This window comes from Armigeres subalbatus, chromosome 1, assembly GCF_024139115.2.
Source record: "Armigeres subalbatus isolate Guangzhou_Male chromosome 1, GZ_Asu_2, whole genome shotgun sequence".
Classification (NCBI taxonomy): Eukaryota; Metazoa; Arthropoda; class Insecta; order Diptera; family Culicidae; genus Armigeres; species Armigeres subalbatus.
The window spans coordinates 271,818,103-271,841,322 of NC_085139.1; the positions used below are offsets into that span (position 1 = coordinate 271,818,103).

A 23,220-nucleotide genomic window follows, 5' to 3' on the forward strand; every position below is an offset into this window, starting at 1 on the left:
TTTTGAAGCCACTCTCCAGTTCAGCGAAAATCGCGACAAACGATCGTCAAAAACTCGACACCACAACGGAAAAAAAGTTGTTGATTTAAATATTCGCAAGTAATAAAACAATAAAAATTGCATTTTTGTGTCACAAACCGTAGAAAAAGAAGTATTTTTGGTGCGCAAAACCACCAATAGTAATTATTGGTAATGATTGAAGTGTAGTGTCAAGTGCAGAGAAATACATTTCCGTTGGCGTTAGAAACAAACATGGATGGATTCCGCTGGTCCCGAGTCCTGCTGCAATGGGTAAGAAACAATGGAAATTAGATTAAAATGATGACTATTAAACATATTCTACGAATCAGGTGAAAGATTCCGGCCTCATTCCATGTGAATGTGCAACAATCGAACAGTGCAGCGTCGATGATTTCTACCAGCAGTTCCGATCGCGGATACATCAAACAGTGGCCCTTCCGCAGGATGGCATTATCAGTTTTCTCAAGGAACACTTTCCACATTATGAACTGTACCTCACGGAAACGGGCCAGATTGCTGCACCCGATCATTTTTACATTTTTTCCCTGCTGCTGTTTTTCTCGTGCGTCCGACACCCGGAACGCTTTTTTCAGCAGATCTGCAACGGATTCGATAAACCCCAACAATATGCCGTCACAGCGTTCCTTAAATCGATGCTGGAAGGCAGCCACTTACGCAAGGAAATTGACCGAATGATGATCCGGCGGGCAATTCAGGACGCTATACCGCAAACCATGTTGCCTCCGAATTCGCCTCCGTCGACCCATCAGCAGCAACTGCTGCAGCGAGAATCCTCGCTGGTGAACATACCTTCTCGTCTTACCTCCTCCGCCAGCGGAGGTGACACCATCGACGGGAGTCCACTGCGGTTGGGCAGGCAACCGCCGAGAATTTCCCCTCCGACACCGAAAACGATTATTTTGGACGAACGAACCAAGCAGCTGAAGGAGCTCAAAGCACAACTGGAGGCGGAACGCTACGAGAAAGGTTACCTGGAGGTGCAGCTGAAACAGCTGCAAGACAAGAACGAAAAATTTTGTAAGTATTGGTTGATTTGCAGGGTTGGTAACGGGTTATTTTCTTTAGATTTAGTATTAGAAGATTTTTATTTCGATTCATTAATGAACAGCAAGAAACGAGTTTAAAAGACAATTCATACATCATTTTGCAAGTACCTTTATCAACAAATTTCGCTGAAATGGAGAGGCTCCATTGCGTAGCGTTTTGGTTCATCGAAGTAAATTTATGAATTTTAAATTCATTATAAACACCGTTATGAGTTAAAGTAAAAAGAGGTTATAAATTATAGAGAAAGATTGTCGCTTTGCGGAACATCTTTTGCTAGCTGGGATACACTCTGAAAAATCTTCACGTCATGTTTACCTGAAAACAAATGTGGTTCTCATCCACCACACTTTTCACGTAAGAGTGACCTGAACGGCATGTAACCTGAACAAAACTTAGCTTAGGTGAGTTACGTGATTTATCAAGTGAATCTGACTGGATTTTCCAGTACTAATGACGTGAAGTTTGAAAGTAGTTACGTGTTTGATCAGGTGAACCTTACGTGAATTCTACGTACCGATTACGTGAACTTTTAATGAAAGCTACATGATATCAGGTATGCTTTGAAATATATTACAAAATTGTTTTGTTTTAAATGAATGCAAAATAAGTTAGTAACTGCCAGCAGCCGTAAATAGGAAACCTCTTCGCGTTGCTGATGCGCTTGATGCGTTGAAATGCATTTGATGCAAAATGATGTATTTAATATTAGACAAGGAATGCTGTCAATCGGCAATTGCGCTTCGGAGCTACAACACTGTTGGAGAATAAATCAATGAATGTCGAATGAAATTTATCAGATTTGGACAGAAATTTTGAAACTAGATTCTTTCTCAAAAATTGCTGCTATTTCCGATGTTGAACCAATCAAAAAGTACTCCATCCTTGGACGTTAAAATCTGAAATAAAAATTTTATGCTAACGCTACCGAAAAACTGTAGTTCTGGACTTCATATAGCTTAAACTTCTTCCAAATCACTTTTCTACGAATCTTCTAAATTTCATGAGACGTTTCCGTTGATATTTTTTCCAAGAAGGGAACTGCAGGTTCGGAAAATTCTCGCCTAGTTGCACCTAAAATATCCCTGTGCCTCTGCGAAGCCTAACTATGTTTAGGTTATGTATCATTCATTCTTACGTGATTGTCAAGTCACTTCCACGTGAAAAGTATGGTGGATGATAAACACGTTTGTTTTCAGGTAAATCTGACGTGAAGATTGTTTACAATGCTGGTTTTCCGTAAATGTCGAAGCTGCAATCACACTAACACAATCTCACTTGAGTTGTTTACGAGTACATACAAACATATTCACTAAGATTTTTAATAAAAGTTACGTGAATTTCAGGTGAGCATTACTAACGTCACGTAACAATCGTCGTTTGTTCAAGACAGTTCAGTTACGTGATTTTTCACGTGAATATGACGTGACGATTTTTTAGAGTGTAGGCACAATGATAGGGTTGTTACGACTACGCGGATTTCGCGATTTTCGCGGATTTGGCGCGGATTTACATAACGATTTTAGGGCTTCGCGCGGATTTAGTTTTAGGTAAAAATTTATTTGAAAATTAGTTTTATGTCAATCTAGATGGGCTTTTTTTTTCGTTAGCAAATGTCGTTGAGAACAAAATTTTCGTTTAAAGAAAATTACTCACGTTATTTTTCGGATATTTACATTATTAAACGCCCTTATTAAACGCCATGATTACATTCTTGAGCATTCATTAAACAAATGTTATGAGGAGAGGGGTGCCACTTGTCATTTTTGAACCATTCTAAAGCATGGCGCATACAAAACATGTCTGCTGAAGGACATGAACACCCAAGATATGTGTCAGTCTCTGATTCATTATCTTCAAAGGGATCACATAGCATGATATATCATATCATTTTTCGAATGTTTTTTCGTCAGGAATTCGGATATAGTGTTGGACATTTTATATTGCTTTCATTGTATTCATCAAAACGAATAACAACAAAAATGTTCCTTAATTTGATGTAGATGCCTAATTTAAATAAGTACTTCAGCAGAAATTCGTTCAAACATAAAAATGTAATTTTCAAAAGGTATTTCTGAAAAAAAAACGCAGTAATTCTAGGAGCATTTTTTTTGCGATATTTTCAGAAAACTCCGATGGTTATTTCGCAGGAATACTCACCGAAACATAACGAAACCTCCTGAAGAATTTTTACAATAAGGAATTTAATGAATATATTTACGCAGCCTAAAAGGGATTTCTTCAGCATTTTAAAACAAAAAAAAATATAAAGGAACTTGTTGAGGAATTTCCGCGGAAATTCTTAGAGCACTGACCACAGGAATTATTGTGAAAAATCCGCTGCAATGCCATCTTGAATTTTCGAAACAATTCTCGGAAGGTTATCCACAGGAATTCACCAAAGAATGTCTGCAGAAATTTCCAAAGCGATTTCCACAGGAATTCATGAAGGAAGTTCCTGTATTTCCTGAAGAGTTTTTACAGATTCTGAGAGAAATTTCCGCAAAAATTCACGTTGCGATTTTCTCAGAAGTTCCTGTAGCGATGAACACAGGAATTTCTTTAAACAATCCTCAAATATTGCGTCTAGAAAGATTTTCCGGAAGTTTGTCCGCAAGAAGTCTCCAATTATGAATTAATTCCTGCATGACCATGACCAAAGCGATCTCCGCAGGAATGATTGAAGGAATTTTTACATGTTGTCCCTGAAAATGTTCAATAGGTTTTTTTTGCGAGTATTCCCGAATGAATCTACGCTTAATTTCCCAGGAAAAAACTTTTGCAAGAATATCCGGAGGAATTTTAACAGATGTAAACAATTTTGGTATGTCTTCTGCAGAAGTTGCAAGAGCAGTTGGAGTACTCACCGTACATCATTAGATACCGACAGAAACTAACCATGTACTAAAAAACAAGTAATTCGGTTGTAATGCGCTCGAGTAATGGACGTTGCTGAAGGGAGAAGGGAGTGCTGCCCAAATGGTTCTAGTAAAAGACGACACAGGAATTCTTGCAGGAAAATTACGAAAAAATTGGTGTTAAAAATGTAAATTGGCGGAATTTCCTTCATGAACTCCTAGACAAACTTGTCACTAGAATTGAAGAAGGACTTTCCGCACAAATTCCGGACTAATATTTGCTGGAGTTTGTGTTAATTATTCTACAAAATGCCCGAAGAAGTTTCTGCTGATTTTTTTATTTTTTGTTTCTTTGATACAAATTTAAATAAATGAGATTATGCTTAGTTAATTGTGGTAACCAAAATTTATATTTCACGTATATTTGAAAAGTCAGTTCTGGGTCGCGCGGATTTGGCGCAGAATTGATTTCATGTCGCGCGGAAATGGCGCGGATTTGATTTAAGTCGGCGCGGATTTGGCGCGGAAAATTTTTTGAGATCTCCGTAACAACCCTGCAATGACAAAAAATAAATCCATGCAATGACAGTTCTGTACATGTTATAGGAACCAAAGCGACAATCTACAAAAACTATGGATTATACCCTCTCTGAATAAAAGATTCAAATTGGCCCTGACGAAAGTGAGAAAACAAAATGGGGGCCGGCTGATGCTTTTTTATTTCACCCAGCAAGGGATATAGGACGTCAATTTTAAAATGCTTATTAAAGCGTTAAAACACATTTAAACCTAAAATTGCTTACTTTTTTGGGTTAGAAATTTAATTTACTTTTATATAGGTAACATGAAAGTTGAATTATTTTGATTAAAAAAAACATGTGTAGATAAGGAGCCTAGCATGTAGTTTTTCAAAATTCTAACCCTACGTATTTAAAAGTTTTCAACATATCACTGTTAATAACATTTTAAAAGCATTTTAAAATATACTTCCTATACTTCACCATGTTAAAAAAACAGTGATTTCACGCACACGTCCGTCGCCGCTAGATGGCAACAGCGCGGCTGCGTCAAAGCGAATTATATAAAACAAAATAGTTGCCTATTTTTCGGGTATAAGTCACCCGACATAGTCATTAATATATCTCAAAATTGAGCGTACAGCATGGATTAGACGAATATATTCGAAAATTCCAAAGGAAATGTAATTGTTGGCTTGGTTGTTGCCTTTCTCGTACAACAAAGTTGTACCAGAAGGCTATAATTTCACTCCAAAAGTGTGTATGTGTGTAGCCCATAAATATTTTTTTGTTAAACGTGTTTCATATAGAAGGGCTTGACAGATTCGACAGTTGCACACTCATTCGACGGAGTAAATTTCCTAGTTGGACACTATTGTTTTTGTTTTTTAATAAATCAAGCAGTTTGGATTATATTTTTATTTTTTAATCAACATAAACACAAATGCACATTGAATCATTGATCATTTTAGCCGTGGCGCAACCCACGGTAAGTAATTTTTAAGCAACGTACTAGAATCGCACCAAATCTTTTTACCGCCGAAATGTAGGCAATAAGCACTGCATTTACAACATTATTTCGAATTTAACATATTGAATCGAGAAAGGCATCATCACCACCGGTGGATAAATTTGGGTTTTTTAATACATTTCAATTTCCATCTCTTCCTTTAATGTATGCGTACATAAAATGGTTGAAAATTTTTCTCCAATGTTTATTTGTTTGAAAATAATCTCAAAATACGCCTGTTACAGGTGACAAAATTGAGCGTACAGCGAATGTTTTTGTCGCGGACGAAAGGACTAGTGTACTTCTAATTTGGACACCACCGATGTAGCGTCCAAAAGAGTAATTGATGGTTCAAGACACGACTAACGTCGCGTTAAAACTTATTCGCGAAGGATGACCTTACGTACCGGGACTTTATAAAAAATGGAATTCGCGTAGAGAACTAGCGCCTTTACAAGCGACAAAATCCTTTCCTCTTAAGTTTTAGAAGGAAGTTTAAAACTTAATGAGATTACCGTCAAACGGGGTGACTTGCAACACTTGGGTTTTCCACAAGTTTTTGATTTTTTACAACAAAAATATACCCAAACATCGACCTATGTCGTTACGCATCCCTAGTTTACATTGTATTTGTTGTGCCTAGTTGGTATTTAGATGAAAATATAACTCATTGTTGTTTTTTTGTATTATTTTGTGAATCTGTTTCGTTAATGGAAAGTCGAACGTCGAAAATCGTAAGTTCGTGTAGCAAATTAAAAATAATTTCACCAAAATCGATCCCCTCTCTAGTTACAGTACCTAATTAGTTATGTAATTCCGCAAAAACTATAAAATAATAAAATTGTTTGTTTTTGAAGTATCAACTTTTTTGAAATTTGCCCCCCTGCGGGGTGACTTGCAACAGTTGATACACGATAGTTTATTTTCCAAAAACTGCTGATTCAGTTTTTAAACATTTTTTTTACAAACTAGCATTGATTTTATGTTACAGAATTCCTTTATCATGCCACGAAACTACAAGAAACTTGCAGGAAGTGGCATGTATGCTAATTTTTCAAAGAAAACTTTGATGAAGGCAGCGACAGAAGTTAAAAAACAAATTGTTTATCTGGGAAGCCGCTTGGCGGTACGATTTGTCCCTAACAAAAATTTTACATGATCCTAATACAGAAAACAGTGAAACTAAGACTAACGGTGGTCAAGCAGTGTTGTATCTCCAAGAAGATCCAACACTTGTGGATGTTTTACTGCTTGCTGCGAAAATGCTTTTTCAAAATAATGATCTTAACATAATCGTGGTAATTTGGCGGGGAAAGAAAGGAAAACCGTTTTAAAAACAACTAATGGTGCACACCATTCTTAAACCGACATAAAGCACTTTCAAAACGGAGACGTAAAAATATCAATCGATCCGTTGAAATCGTAAAAAAATCGGAATGATAGGAGGGGGGGATCCCTCAAGTAAGGCCCCTGCATTGACAGTGTTGAAGAATGACCCAGGATGAAAAATCACTATGATTAAGTTGTTCTAAAACATGTTAGGATTGAATTCGATAAAGTGTTGCAAGTCACCCCGCAGTAGGGGTGGCTTGCAACACCCATCATTTTGATATTATTTTCATATTTTTATTATTGTTATATGTCTGATTATATGTCTAATCACTAATATTAGGACACATTAAAAGTATCATGTACTAGCAGAATGAATAAATCCTTTTAATTCAGAATTATTGAGAGAGAAACTTGAAAAGTGTTGCAAGTCACCCCGTTTGACGGTATCTAATAAACAATAAACACTGGGAAGGGCCTGAGTATCGTCTATGGAGCGGTGTCAATATCCTCTTCCGAGAGTGTTTGCAATTTACTTGGATAATGCAGTCAATCCTGCATATGACATAAGTACTGGAAAGGACCTGTTTACCGACTATAGAGCGGTGTTAATATCTCCTTTCAAAGTATTATGCCAAAGGCTAAGGAAGTGAGACTTAAAGAAATGAGACACGTTTAGATCCAACGCACTACAAAGTCTGGTAAAGTCTGTTTTATTCAATGAAATGATTTTCCTTATATACCTAGGTACTAGATTGAGTCCCTACTGGGCTCCTCTTAACTCTAAGGCTAGAAAGAGATGTCATTTCTGACGTCTCAATTCCTAAAACTATCTCCCCTGGAATAGCTACCAGAATAGAACACGCGTTCCAATTTTATTACTTTCTTAAGTCACGGAGTCTAATCGAACCTGAGAAATGCATACACGGTACTTCATTTAAATTCTCAGTTGCACCCAACAGCAGTAAGGCATATTCTAGCTGCATTAGGAACGGGAATTTTATTACCCTGCCGGGTGATCGTCCCTTGGACTGACGGTGCATTTTCTCGGGCCCCGTTACATGGAACGGTAGCACACAAGATCAGTTTGTCCCTTATAATAAACTTGCGGTGGCAGTTGTTTACTTTCCACCAAAAACGAGACGTACCATAACCTCCGACGCAAGAGTAATTATGGTCGAAAATGTATGACCCTTTTTTCCTTTCCCATCTTCTTATGCGCTAGCCGCCTAAGCAAAGCAGGCCCAATGCCTTGTATGCACTTATCAGCTGGGCGCAACCGCTCACGCCTAAGCTTGTACGTGCTTGTTGTATTGCAAGCGCATTGCATTTCTCCTACGATCTCTCCCTATCGTATTCCACTCGAAGTGGTTTAAATGCCGTCACCCGGTAGCTATTTCGGGGAAGGATGAAATTGAACCTTTTTCCTTAGCACAAATTCTAGCGCACTTGTTGCGCTCGTGTAAGATATGTCCCTTTTTTTGGGATGTGGAGATTTGGGTTGATGACCTTTTCGTTTGTAATAAATCAACCCATAGAATTTGCGAAAAGGAACGCTGTGTCGATAACAGTTTTTCTATAAAATTCCTTATTATAAAGGCGATTAATGTAATATAATGTTAGTTTTTCATGGTTATATTTATAATAATAAATATCCGCTACTTAGGCTCTGTCTCATTTCCCGAATCAAATTTAATTTTACTTAAAACTGACAGTTCGAAAATTTGAAATTCAGCCGGCCATAAGAATGGCTGCGTGCTACCCAGCAATTCCAATAAGACATCGATCAATAATGATTCGATATCTGTCAAAAGTAATCCTGCTCATCCAGCAGGGTTATTCGATAATTTTTGAACTGTCACTTTTAAGTTTAATTTGAGTTTATTTATCCAATTGAGACAGACCCTTAAACATTCAATGTTTTGAAATTAAACCATGTTTTGGTCAAAATTACGAAAAAATAAGATATATAAACAATGCTATTTAACAATTCAATGCTGCTGGGCAAAATAGATGCATTAAGATATGGACTTCACCGGCATCGTGACTTATATATGATAGATATTCGAAATCAAGCGAGACAAACGATAAATTAGGGAAAATTCAGTCGGTAAATGATGAAAACAGATGAAAACATACAGAAAAAACGACAACTGTTGGGAATGGCACAAATCAAATTAAGTATAACTTTATTTAAAAGTCGATATATAGGTAGCTTATAAGCTCAGGACACTCATTAACAATAATATTATTAAAAGAACAGCACACGGATACATTATAAGATGTCATTTTATATTTGAAGACTCAGTCACCGTAGGATCAAATTGAGTTGAATCATTTAAACTCACCAAGATATCATTTAATAAGCCGCCGAACTCTTAAAAAAGCTTATTTTTACTCGCCAAATGGAAATCATCCAATTGAATCCCTTATGGTAACAGATCGTGGAGATTAATCCAAATTTAACTATGAAATTACGATTTTAGGCTATCTTTTCCATATTAAATCAAAAGTGCTCTACGGGGTTGACGAGCTGTATTTATGTTCGGTACCGTAAGATACATCTTGTACTTTTGTAATATGACTGTGAATGATTGGAATCAATAATATTACTCTTAGAAAGACCTGACAATAATCGAGCTTTAAAACAAATTTAAGCTAAAGACATACTAAATTTGATGTATGCCATTCCCAACATTTTGTCGTTTTCTCTGTATGTTTACATCTGCTTTCATCATTTACCGACTGAATTTTCCCTAATTTATCGTATGTCTCGCTTGATTTCGATTATCTATCATATATAAGACACGATGCCGGTGAAATCCATATCTTAAAGCATCTATTTTGCCCATCAGCATTGAAATGTTAAATAGCAATGTTCTTACCTCTCACTTGTTCGCCATTTTGACCAAAACATGGTTTAATTTCAAAACGTTGAATGTTTAAGTAGGGGATGTTTATTATTATAAATATAATCATGAAAAAACATTATTAAAATACATTAATCGTGTTTATAATAAGAAATTTTAGAAAAAAAATCGATGTACGCTCAATTTTGTCACATCCAATAGGCGTATTTTGAGATTATTTTCAAATAAATAAACTTTAGAGTAAAAATTTCAACAATTTTATGTACGAACACATTGAAGGAAGGGATGAATATTGAAATGCTTTAAAAACAACCGAGCCAACCATTTAATTTCCTTTGAAATTTTCGAATGTAGTCAACTAATCCATGGGGTACGCTCAATTTTGAGAGTGACTGTACAATGTTCTGAAAAACTCGGTAGCGGTTACTGAATGATCCCGATATTTGCAAATCGGACGCATAGTCGAACCACTCATAATCCATTTTCCAAACCACACATGTGTGTAGTACACTTTCACATTAGAGTGAAGGTGAGTATTTATTTTATTTTGTTTTGTTCTTGATGGAAATAATTGTTTAGCCATTCGATGGTATGATTTCCAAAAATTGGCTGTTCAGGATGTTGGCATTCCTGGAATAACGGGAGGTCTAATGATTATAGTTGGGGCTAATACTTACCTATATATCGACCTGAAATAAGAAATACCGCCATCGCTTAATTTCGGTAGCAGTAAAGGACGAATATATTACGACGGTCTTCAGGATGTATGTTTTCTTTGCCGGGCTGCGGGTCATCGGAAGGATTCTTGCCCATAACGACAATCCGGAAATCCTACAAGCTTTAAAACCAATCTCATCTGAGTACATACCTACGTTGGGGTTGTGTCTGGAGTTGTTCTAGTTGATCATGACTCAGAATGCGCGGATAAGATCATTGAACAATTGGAGGAAGATAAACTAGTGGAACCAATGGATAACGCAGCTAAGTAAAACTTAGGCCCGACAGGAAGAGGAGATCTTTATAACGAAAACAAGGTGGATGATACTGAGGCAAGGCGAATGCCGTCAGCCGGTTACCTCACAGATTCGGAAAATTATGAAGATGTGGCAGATGCCGACCTTCAAACGATTATGAACCCACATACGAACCAACGAAAAGCCCTGTTTGCATCTTCTGGGGGCAATTCGAGTTCGCGTTCTAGGAAAAAAGTCTGTCGAAAATATTTTTGCCTTTCTCGTACAACAAAGTTGTACCGAAAGGCTATCATTTCACTCTGAAAACGAACTTTTTACAGGAACATCTGATAGTAAAGTTTCTTATACCATTCGACTCAGTTTGATGAATCGAGATGATGTCTGTGTGTGTATGTATGTGTGTGTGTATGTTTGTGTGTCTGTATGGTCACTTTTTCAATCTCAAAAACTCACACGATTTTCATGTACTTAGACTTAACTGATTTTATCGCAACGAGTTGCATTCCGCAGAGCCACTCTTCTAATTACATGCTATTTAATTTCATCAAGATTGATTAATGCGTTCGCAGCTGACAATGAAAATGGTTTAGGCAGTTTTCCATTTTTTCCCATATAAACGGGACTACGAGCATTGAGCAGCTACCATGCTAAAATATAAATTACGTTCGCTTGATGGGTTAGAATCCTCGCTACGGCAATATCGATAACGCTAACGCAACGAGCAAAGCTTTTCAAAGCTTGCAATGTGGAACGTGTTGAACACGAAAACTAATCGACGAACAACGCACGCGCTTTAAAGTTGAGAGCGGACTCGATGTTGATTATTGCCGTTATACTTTATCGGAGCATTCGCACCAACACAGTTGTAAGTTTCATAGCTGGCAACAGAAATTGCACTCGATAACGACACGATTAACTGTTGGTTCGTACGCTCGTAGCCATGATGGTGTTTGCGTTTGTTTTGTGTCATACATTGGAAAGGGAAAAGAGTGATTTCATTGATGCTTCAACATGCTGTTTGATTTGGGTGGTGTGGAGTAATGGTGAAGTTTGGGTGATTTCAAGGGCAAATTTGAATATAGTTTTCGTTTTATACATCTTCTCATTTCCATATTATATTATGTATGCGGTTTTGTTAGTCTTCTATTTATATTTAGGAATCGTTCAAAAATGGCATCGTTGCCTTGGCGAAAGGGGGTGGGGGTGTCGTTGGTTGAATAATCGTAAATGTATTTAACGTCATATTTAAGTCGGCCTTGAGAATTATTGGCCTAATTTTCAAAATGTTCGTGTACATTTCACTCCGAAATCGAACCTTTTATAGAAGTCTTGGAGATCCATGATGTTATATACCAACCCGACCAGTTAGTCATAACAATTATATCAATATGTGTTACAAATAACAATACTTGAAATAATTTTGTTATAAATTCTTTGTCAAAAATGAATGAAAGAAAATTTCACGATCGTCATAACTTGATTATAGCATAATGTATTATGCTTATTTTACAGAAAAACAAAATTGCCAACATTTTGGGTAAATAGGAATTGGGAAAAAAAACGAAGTTACCACCTTCAGTATATCTTGATTTAATCGAGAAAGGCATCGTCACCGCTAGGTGGATTAATTTGGGTTTTTTATTTCAAAACAATATTGCAATAACAACAAGACTTGCGGCTCCGTGGAGTTTTTTTTATTAAACAAATGAGCCTTATGAATAAACTATTGAAAAAAAATACATTCTTGTATATTTAGCTAAGATGGTTGTTAACCTGACAGCAGTGATGTTTGGGTCTGGTTCAGAGATTGGAATTAATTTGTTTAAATATATTTGAGATTCTGCATCCTAAATATAATTTTGAAAAAGTCGTCGGAACCAGTCTTCGATAAGATCGATTTCAGCTTTTTCATGCAGGTCGTCAGTGGCGTGTGGATTTTCATGCGGTGAGTGTCAGTGCAGGTGTACCACGCTTGAAAACCATTGGTTAAAATTGGTCAAAAGATGGTTTTGTACAGAAGCAACTTGGTACGGACATCGAGGGCAGATCGGCGATTAACTAGTGGATACAACGCTTTCGTTAGTTTGTCGCCTTTTTTCAGGCTGTTACAGATGTGTTGCGAGAAGTTTAGTTTGCGGTCCAGTGTAGCACCAAGGTATGTAGCAACTTCTGACCAAGGAATTGGTTGACCATTTGCTCTTATTTCACGTTGGGGAAGGTTTCGAGGACTGCGTCTCCGGGTAAATCTCCAGTTATAAAATTATAACATGCTTCACAACATGGACTTACCTAATTCACAAAAAAAATCTGGAAGTTAGAATGTTTGCCCTTGCGATTTCTTTTTATTGACGTTGAGGTGTGAACTGATTTCAGGATAAACTTGCCTAACAAGTTACCGGTTCCATTCAATCCACTGATTAAAATGGCTAAATTTTAACGCCTTTGGAATAAGCAGAAAAAAGTCATTGAAACTAAACTGTCCGTTGTCATTAACTGTTAAAAACCTTAAGAAAAGTCGATCCATGCAAAATACATAACGGTTTAGATAGCATTATTTTAAAAGCAACACTAATAACATAACATCTTACACTTTTTCAATGGGTTTCGACCAATTTCTTTGTATTTGGTTTTAGATTCCTGCCTAAAATATTGAATTTGTTTGAATAATATTTTGGAGCTCTTTGGAAGAATCAATGAAAAACGGGACAAATTGAGGTTTTTCTTGATTACGACGGGACAGCACAATAAGGTCTAAAAAACGGGACTGTCCCGTTAAATACGGTACGTATGGTCAGCCTAAAAATGAAACAAGAAAAACTGTCGAGAAACAAGTTGTCAAAGGGCAAAAGTTTGGACGCAGTGCACTAGAGATCAAGGGAAAGACAACTACCCTGGTCACTACCTCCGACAAATATCCGCTCGAGTGAGGTACCCAATTTCCACTGGCTGCCAACGCAATCAAGAAATCTTGCCTTACGGATGATGCATTTAAGCAATCAAGTAAGCACTATAGTAGCATTATACTGGCATTGCATATGCTCCATGTGTGTGTGTGTGTTATTACAATCTAACTCCCACTGTCTGGCAGTGGCATTATGGATAGAATATTCGTGCAACTATCAAAATTTAATATAATTGCAAGAATCTTAGATCCGGGAGCTAGAAGGTGATAGCCCATTTCAAGAACGCAAGCATTCCGAAGCTATAGTCGTTTGCAATAAGCCCTACGTGTTTACACTCACATATCATAAGGATATCTGAAGTGCATTCACATTTCCTGGACCAAAATTTAACTTTCTGATCCTGGCGCGTATTTAGTAATGAAATTAATCAATATAAAAAAGGCATTTATGATTTATCATAAATTACTTACCATTTTTTCAACAGTAATAGTACACTAACCATGTTTGCACATTTACATTTCTTGATCACATTATTAGTAAGGGCATTGCCCGTGCTAACAATCGATCACTCAGAAAATGAGAAAAGTTTAGTTATAGTAAAAAGAAGAAACTAAACAGACTAAACAAACTAAATGACTTTTGGTCACTACACTCCTAAAAATAGTGCAAAAACTATACCGAATACAACTTACGACTCAACATTGAAACACGTTAAAAACCAACATGAAACTTGCTCACCAGATTAACATCTGCATCCACAAAGTTCAAAGCCAGCAGGAACAGTCAGGCATTGCATATGCTCCATGCCAGAGCTTCCCAAACTTTTGGGTATGCAAAATTTTATATGTCTCGCGACCCACCTATGAAAAATGCATTTTATCAGGTAGTATTAAGCATTAATTGAAACAGAATGTCATCTGTTTCGGGTTCTTCAACGGTTTGAACTTGGAATTATGTTCCTGACAAAAATGATCAAAAGGTTCGGCATCCGAGCTGCAATTAATATTTGTTCTACGCGACCCACCAACAATCCGCTCGCGACCCCCCTGGGGGTCGGGACCCACAGTTTGGGAAACCATGCTCCATGCTGTAAATAAGCATTTTGAAAACCTGACTGTTTTAAATAAGCATTCTCAAAGCAATCATGAGAGGCATAGTTATATGATAGCATTTTGAATGCACAATGTTGTTTTTCGTTAAGTGCAATAGAACAGCTACATTAGTGCCACTCTAAGGCCTGTAGTGATCATACGTCAAACGTTTTCCAAAATGGAACAATAAAGCGAGGCGAGGACTATTTGTCCAATGAACTTACATTTGAGAATAGAAATCGGTACGTGCAGAATGTTTTTTGCATTCCGACCATTGACAGGAGTACTTGTCGTTAACGTAACCCTTTCACCTTTCACTAATTACATAGTTGAGCTAGAGGCCTGAATAAGAGAAACGCGGATAGGTATGTGCCGCCAATCGAACTGTCAAAAAAACAGAAGCCAATCGAGCAGGAGGCCTGTCAAGCAGCCAATATATTGGCTCAAATACTGAAAACGGCTAAATTCGATTTTATACCATTTTTGAATAAAAAATGTTAAATGAATTTTACATTAGTTTGCAGTAAAATATGCAAGTCATTTATAGATTATGAAATAAAGGGTTTAGGGTCATTTGGCCGAATGCCGTTTGGCCGAACGCCATTTGGCCGAATGCCGTTTGGCCGAATAGTTGAAATACGTTTTCTTACGAAGTGAGTAGTGAGAAGCAAGAAGGAAGAAGGAAGTAATAAGAAAGAAGGAAGAAGTAATAAGATGGAAGAAGGAAGACGGAAGAAGGAAGAAGGAAGGAGCAAGAAGCAAGAAGGAAGAAGGAAGAAGAAAGAATAAAGAAGGAAGAAGGAAGAGGGAAGAAGGAAAAAGGAAGAAGGCAGAAGGAAGACGGAAGAAGGAAGAAGTAATAAGTAATAAGAAAGAAGGAAGAAGGAAAAGTGAAGAAGGAAGAAGGAAGAAGGACTACTCGTAAATTGATATCAAATTTTTTATAACTATTCGGCCAAATGGCCTGACGACACCAAATAAAGTTACATTGTTTATTGGATTTTGTTGCGGATCAAGCAATCGTTGGTCACTAAGGGTGACTACCAGTTGTTTATACCAACTAATAACTACGGACTATTTTTTCATTCCAATTCAAACCGTTAATCCCAACACACGTTCATAATAAAGAGCTGTTCCAAGTTACAGAAGTTTGGTCTTTTCTTGCCTGCAAAGTTCTACGGACGTCAATAGGTTATGGGCGACAGCAAGAAAGAAGTGACCGTTCACGGAATCCCTCAGTTTTCTGGAATTGGCTACGATACCTGGAAGTTTCGTGTTCAAGTGTATCTCGAAGCCTCGAAGGTGTGGGACGCTGTGGTGAAGGATGTTCCAGCAGCGGCTGACGAAGCTGTGAAGTTCAGGGAAATGGACTGTAAGGCGAAATCCCTGCTGGTGAGCTTGGTGTCGGACGAGTACTTGGGATGTATCCGAGAAAAGAATACGACCAAAGAAATGTGGAAGATTCTTGAAGATACGTTTGCCAAGAAATCGGCCGGAAAGCAAACGGTAATTAGGAAGCAGATCGCTCGTCTTCAATTGAAGGAAGGGACATCATTGCGCGCCCACCTGCTAAAGTTTGAGGACCTCATTCGACAACCTGAGTGGCCGGCTCAAATCTTGAAGAAAGCGATGTTTGTGCAGCCTTAAGTTTAACGCTTCCGGAGTCGTATGACCCCCTATAACCGCTCTTGAAAATCTTCCGGAAGATGAATTGACATATGATGTGATGAAGACCCGGTTGCTTAGTGATGAATCGAAGCGTTTGGATCGAATGCATAGTTATGAAGAAAAACCTACTGCATTTGCTGGAGATCAACGCCGGAGACATGGAAGCGAGAAGTTTAACGGAAAATGTCATGGCTGTGGCAAGCGTGGTCACATGAAGAAGGATTGTAGGAATAAGCCCAAAGCCAATGCAGCGAACGAATCAAGGTCAGTCGTGTTCATGGCAGACAGTGCGATAAAACGGAAGAGCTGCGGTGAAAAGCTCGAGTTTCTGCTGGACTCGGGGCCAGCGATCATATGGTTAATGCGAAGCACCATTTTTCAACTGTAGAAACCTTGAAGCAACCAGTGTACATCGACATAGCTAAGAATGGCGAATCCCTAGTGGCTAAGGAAGCAGGTGTCATCCGTGGAATGAGCAATTATGGCGTACTGATGCACGCGAAGGATGTACTATACGTTCCGACTCTCAGGGACAACCTCATGTCGGTGAAGAAGTTAACCAAGGCTGGTGTTGAAGTTGTCTTTAACAACAAGATGGTGATGCTGAAGATGAACGGTAAGACTATTGCAACGGCGCATCTACGAGGAAACCTTTACGTTCTTGATATAGCGGTACAACGAGCTAATGCTAGCTTGGCTGAAGTGGAGTGTGCCGAACTGTGGCATCGTCGGCTTGGTCACATCAGTGAAAGCGGTATGGCTACAATAGTGCGTGAAAATCTTGCCCTTGGTATATGTTTCAAACCGGAGAAGTTGAAGTTCTGTGACGTGTGTGTCCTCGGTAAACACAGCCGGGAGCCATTCAATGGTGCAAGAGATCGGGCAACTCGACCGTTGGGACGTATCCATTCTGATGTGTGTGGACCGATTGAACCTATGTCTTGGGATGGACACCGCTACTTCGTTTCGTTTATTGACGATCATTCTCATTTTGCTGCCGTATATCTGTTAAGAAAGAAATCAGAGGTATTTCAAGTATTTCAAGAGTTTGCGGCGATGGCAACAGCAGCATTTGGTAACAAGATCTCAAAACTTACGGTAGACCAGGGACGTGAATATTGTTCGAATAGCCAGAAGCAGTATTACAAAGCGATGGGAATCCAGATTGAACCTACGGTAGCCTGCTCACCGCAGCAAAATGGAGTTGCGGAGAGATTCAACAGAACTTTGATAGAAAAGGTACGTACTATGCTAATAGGATCCAATTCTCCAAAATCGCTGTGGTGTAAGGCCGTGTTGACGGCCGTGTACCTGCTAAATCGAAGCTCAACCTCTGCGTTTCCAAGAAATGTCATACCGGCTAAACTCTGGTACAAGAAGCAGCCAAGTCTAGAAAAGGTTCGAGTTCTTGGTTGTCAAGCTTTTGCATGGATACCGAAACAACACCGAAAGAAATTGGATGCGAAGAGTCGCAAGCTGTTCATGGTCCACCCAATGGCTACCGGCTATGGAACGAAGAATCGAAACAAATTGTGATTGCTCGTGACGTCAAGTTCAATGAAAACTGTTTCCCCTGGGCCAATGATGGAGAAGATCGTGCTAATGAAAATCTGGTGGTTCCCATAGTCTACGAGCAAGAGGGGGAAGAGCAAACCGAGCAGTTCGATGTGCAAATTGAAACTCTACAGCCTGATAATCAAGTCTTGCTCGAAGATGGCACTGATGATGCAGAAGTTGAAGATGTAACGGAATACGATGACCCTGCGCTCCCTTCGCATTCAGATCTGGACATGTCTTCTGGCCCAAGTGGCGAGCAGTCCACGAGGCGCAGCGAACGGGAGCGCCGATTTCCCGGTAAGTTTCTCAACTATCTTACTGGGTTTAGCGCAAATGCTGTTGGTTTTCCCATCCCATCAGATGCTCCCGAAACTTATAATGAGATTGATACCCGTGAGGATCGTGCCCTTTGGTACCAAGCAGTACAGGACGAGCTGAACTCAATGAAGGCTAACAATGTGTGGAAGCTGATGAAGAATCCTGGCGGTGTGAAGCCTCTCAAGACAAAATGGGTCTTCCGGCTCAAAGAGGACGAGGCTGGTCGCCCGATTCGATATAAAGCGCGACTGGTGGTAAAAGGGTTCCTCCAACGTCCAGGAATTGATTTTGAAGATACGTTTGCCCCAGTAGCCAAACTGTCAACGGTTCGTGTGGTGTTAGCTGTTCTCTACATGGAAGTACCCCAAGGCGTAGAAGCAAAAGGAGGTACGATTTGCAGACTTCAGAAATCCCTATATGGCTTAAAACACTCCACGATGCTGGAATGACAGGTTCAATTCAACGCTGTTCAAACTAGGGTTCCGTCGATCAAACCGAGATTACTGCCTTTACGTGTCCACCGCCGAAGGTGATGAGGTTTATCTAGTGCTTTATGTAGATGACCTCATGATAGCCGGAAGAAACATACGAACGATCGAAAAATTGAAGCACTGCCTTACAAAAGAGTTTGAGATGACCGATTGTGGCGAAACAAATTTTTTCTTGGGTATGCGGTTTGAATTTAACTCGAACCGTACTGAACTGAAGTTAACTCAAGAGACAGCTGCTTTGAAAATCCTGGAAAAATTCGGCATGGCTGAGTGCAATCCAAGCAAATCCCCGATGGAAAAAGGACTCCAACTAAGACGCGAAGGATGTTGTACCTCCCAGCCTTACCGGGAGCTTCTCGGGAGTATGATGTATCAAATGCTGTGTGTGCGACCTGATTTGTGCTATCCGGTCAGCTATATGGGAAGATTTCAACAAAAACCGACGGATAACCATTGGCAGGCACTCAAGCGCATTGCCAGATACCTAAAGGGATCAGCTACCATGGGTCTACATTTCACAAAAAACGAAGATAGTAAACCAATCGTAGGATACGTAGACGCCGACTGGGCTTCCGATGCAGAAGACCGCAAGTCAGTTACGGGATTTCTGTTCAAAGTTTTTGGATCAACAGTATCCTGGGCAAGTCGCAAACAAGCTACAGTTTCCATGTCGTCAAGCGAAGCCGAATATGTTGCACTGAGCGCAGCAGTATCTGAAGCAATATGGTTAGCTGGACTTCTGGAAGACCTCAACTGCAAGGCACTGTCGGATCCTGTTCTAATATATGAAGATAATAGAGGGTGTATAGGACTGGCCAAGAATGCTGAATCAAAGCGAATCAAACACATTGATATCAAGCATAATTTCATCAAGGATCACGTGGCTGCCGGGAACATCAAACTAGAATCAATTTCTACTACCGAGCAGCAAGCAGACCTATTAACCAAGTCATTAGACGTTGGACGATTCCAGTTTCTTCGCAATAAAATTGGAGTCACCGATTGAGAGGGGGTGTTGCGGATCAAGCAATCGTTGGTCACTAAGGGTGACTACCAGTTGTTTATACCAACTAATAACTACGGACTATTTTTTCATTCCAATTCAAACCGTTAATCCCAACACACGTTCATAATAAAGAGCTGTTCCAAGTTACAGAAGTTTGGTCTTTTCTTGCCTGCAAAGTTCTACGGACGTCAATAGATTTTAATGTTTCGTGATGTGGACACATTAAATAGCGGATTGTGAGATGTTATCTACATAAACCATTTCTTTCTTTTCATGTGTTGGTCTTCGATGAAGAAGGTTGACTGCAGTGTTGGCAGAGTTATATTTTCTATTCGCGTTTCTCTTATTCAGGCCTCTAGTTTAGCTACATTTTATTACTCCATTGCACTATTTTCGATGGATGCATTAAAGCAGCACTACTGTAGCTGTTTCATTACAACTGGGTATGACGTTTGTGACGGTTGCTTTCGGAGATTAGTTAGATTAAGTTTCAATGTTCCTGAAGGGGCGTAATGTTTATGTTGGCAAAATTATTCCCACTACTATCTCTCTCTTATGGGCCAACTGGTAATATGTAAAAAAAAATTAGAAAAAAATTCCATTAAAAAAACCTTTTTTCTTGTTTTTAAAATTAACACAGCAAAATTTCTACTTTATCGATAAAGTAGGATTGAGCATTTAAGCAGCCAGTAAAGGTGCATATAATGCCAATTAAATGCTTTAGATATTGCTTACTGGTTACCTAGGTCTGCCAGATGCAATAGAGTTAAAGAATCAGATAGTTGGTATGCTGGAGAGAGGGTGCTTTAGTGTACACAAAAATCGAATTCTCAGGAATTGTTAGCAGATGTTCCGGAGCAGCAACGAGAACAAAATGTTAAGATCGAGGATCCTAGCATTAACGTTGTTATGAAAACACTATGTATAGTTCGGAATCCTGTGAATGATCAATCGTTCTTCTAAATGAGGATTGAACTTCACGGTTTTGCGAAATTAAACTTGCTGATGCGTCCGATCTTGCATACGGTGCGTGCATCTACACCCGACTGAAGCGTGCAGACGGCACCGCAGAAATGAAGTTGGTATGCAGCAAATCACAAGTGCTCCCACGGAAGACGAACAAGCGAAAACATATTACCACACCATGGGCAGAGCTATTGGCGGCAGTGTTACTATCAAGACTGGCGGTGAAGATATTAGGATCGCTTGAGATTGGATTCAGTAGTGTTACTTTGTAGAGTGATTCTCGAATTGTTCTAAGCTGGATACAAAAATCGCCTAACCAGCTGGCGGTGTACATCGGAAACCGTGTTCGAGAAATACAAGGCGCCAGTTCTGCCATCTGGCGATATATTCCATCAACTGAAAATCCAGCTGATTGCTTATCTAGGGGAATTCCACCAAAGGATATGGAATCTTTTTTTCTATGGTGGAATGGCCCACCTCTGCTTCATGTGACTGATCAAATCATTGAGGAGCTGCTTTCTATGTTGGACGACGACAATGTAACCAACTTTGAGGGAGCCAATAATGAATTGCATCGCCTTGCTGAATTATTTCGTGACGAATGACATAAATTGGGTCTTGATGCATTTTGTACGCAGCGCGGGATAACCTTATGCTTCATTCCACCTCGTAGCCCACATTTCGGCGGGATTTGGGAAGTGAATTTGGCACAATCTTTTTTTGGAGAAGCTTTCTACTGTGCTCACACAAATAGAAGCCATTTTGAACTCGCGCCCCTTGACTTCTGTCTCCGATGACCCGAATGATGTCCGTGCTATTACTCCTGTCCGTTTCCTGATTGGACGGGAGTTTCAGGCAATACCGGAACCGTTCAATTCTTACAAGATTTGAAGCAAAAATTCTGGAACCTCTGGATGACCCACTATTGACATGAACTTCAGCAATGCCAGAAGGATTTTAAGATTACCACTTTCAAGGTTGGTGCGTTAGTGTTAATCGTCGATGAGAACGTACCGCGAGTTTTTTATTTGTCCCAATACAGTCCATTTTTTATCCGAACAGCACAATGCCTTTAAGGTTTCAAGACGATTTAGGGACCATTTTATCATTTTCGCCCTTAAACTTGCTTACTTAGGCTTTGATTAGATTTTTCGTTTCAGCGAAGAGGACCTTTAGCGAATGTTATACAAATAAATGAACATAATGAACTGACAGCCAAAAGCAACATAATCTGAAATGAGTAATAGACTTAAACTGAATAATGTAGGAAACATTAAATAACTAGACAGACAAAGTGATAGGTGAATTGAATGCGGCAAGACGACACTTTACAAACCATTTGACATAATTGACTGATGGAATGCTAAGATTGACCTAGGTTCTACCACAGACGTAAAGATCGACCATAATACTTCCCAAGCCCAGCATAAAACTGAAGCTCATGTAATATTTTAAAACTTATTACCTGTTGAATCTGGTTTGAAGACGATTCCGATGATGTTGAGACCATCATAGGCACACAGTGATAGTATTCGCCGTTTTCTTGAAACGAGCTTCAGAATATGTAGAGGCTAAAACTGTAAGTTAAGAATTTTTGATGATTGTTAGGTACCTAACCGGTTTTGAACAGTATCGGCTTTGGCTTCTGATTCAGCTTCAGATCCTTACACTAAAATAATCTTCAAAATTCGAACTGATTGATATAAAAATACGTTTCCATTAAAGTTTTCTACTCCATCAGCAGCATTATATTAAGACTGACTCTTGCGAATTGATAAGGTTAATTTTTGAACGAACTTTTTGAGTTTTTTTTTTGTTTGATGGTATTGGGAATATAATTCAAACACTACTAATGGGGAAACTATAAATTTAAAAAACTACTCCGGCACAAGACCTAACTGTACTGCAGTACAGTATGTTCAAGTGGCCATCATAGGCTAGTCCATTGTGGGTCTGTGTTGTAGTAGGGGGAATGTAGGGGAGGGTTCAGCCTTGCCAAACTAAGCTACCAGGAAGTTCCAACTGAACATCCTATAAAAAGAAACTTCACCATCAACTGCTACATGATACGTCCTGCACTTAAGAAAACAGCGTATGATTTTCGTGATAGCTATTGAGAAATTGCCCTGTTTCATTTTGTGGAATATGGCTTCTTACCATACCGAGTCATAAGCCTTTTCCACGCCAAGGAATAGGCTGAGATATTAACGTTCAAAGTCTGTCATATTTTCGTGACGGCCTCCGATTTCGAGTGTACCCCAGCCTATGTCAAACAGACTTCCAATTTCGCCTAACGACTAATTCTGTTTTTTTTTTGCAGTGGACGACAAACGTAAATACGTGAAGGAGATCCGTGAGTTGCGCACAGAACTTCAGGTATGCAACCTCGAGAATGAGTCACCGAACAAACAACGCGGTACGGATCACAAAATGGCCCGTATCGAAAGGCTGCTTGCGGAGAAGGGCGAAGCGTTGGATAAGCTCAAAATCGAGATGGAAACGGTTGCTGAAAACAATCGGAACTCAACCGAAATGGTAAATCATTCATAGAATCAACAATGTTTCCTGAACGGGTT

The 23,220-nt window shown here is 39.1% G+C and overlaps 1 protein-coding gene across 5 annotated transcripts in view; it reads left to right on the forward strand.

Moving 5' to 3' along the window:
• The window catches only part of LOC134207606 (early endosome antigen 1), a 61,454-nt gene continuing 38,234 nt past the window's right edge, over nt 1-23,220 (forward strand). For 2 of the 5 annotated variants that reach the window (XM_062683318.1, XM_062683321.1), the window contains exons 1-3: nt 3-291; nt 351-1,059; nt 22,965-23,179. In XM_062683318.1, coding sequence (XP_062539302.1) covers nt 253-291; nt 351-1,059; nt 22,965-23,179 — 963 coding nt within the window. In that variant the 5' untranslated portion in view covers nt 3-252. Of the gene's footprint in view, nt 292-350; nt 1,060-22,964; nt 23,180-23,220 lie in introns of all 5 variants that reach the window. The other 3 variants (XM_062683320.1, XM_062683319.1, XM_062683322.1) reach the window with 2 other exon arrangements.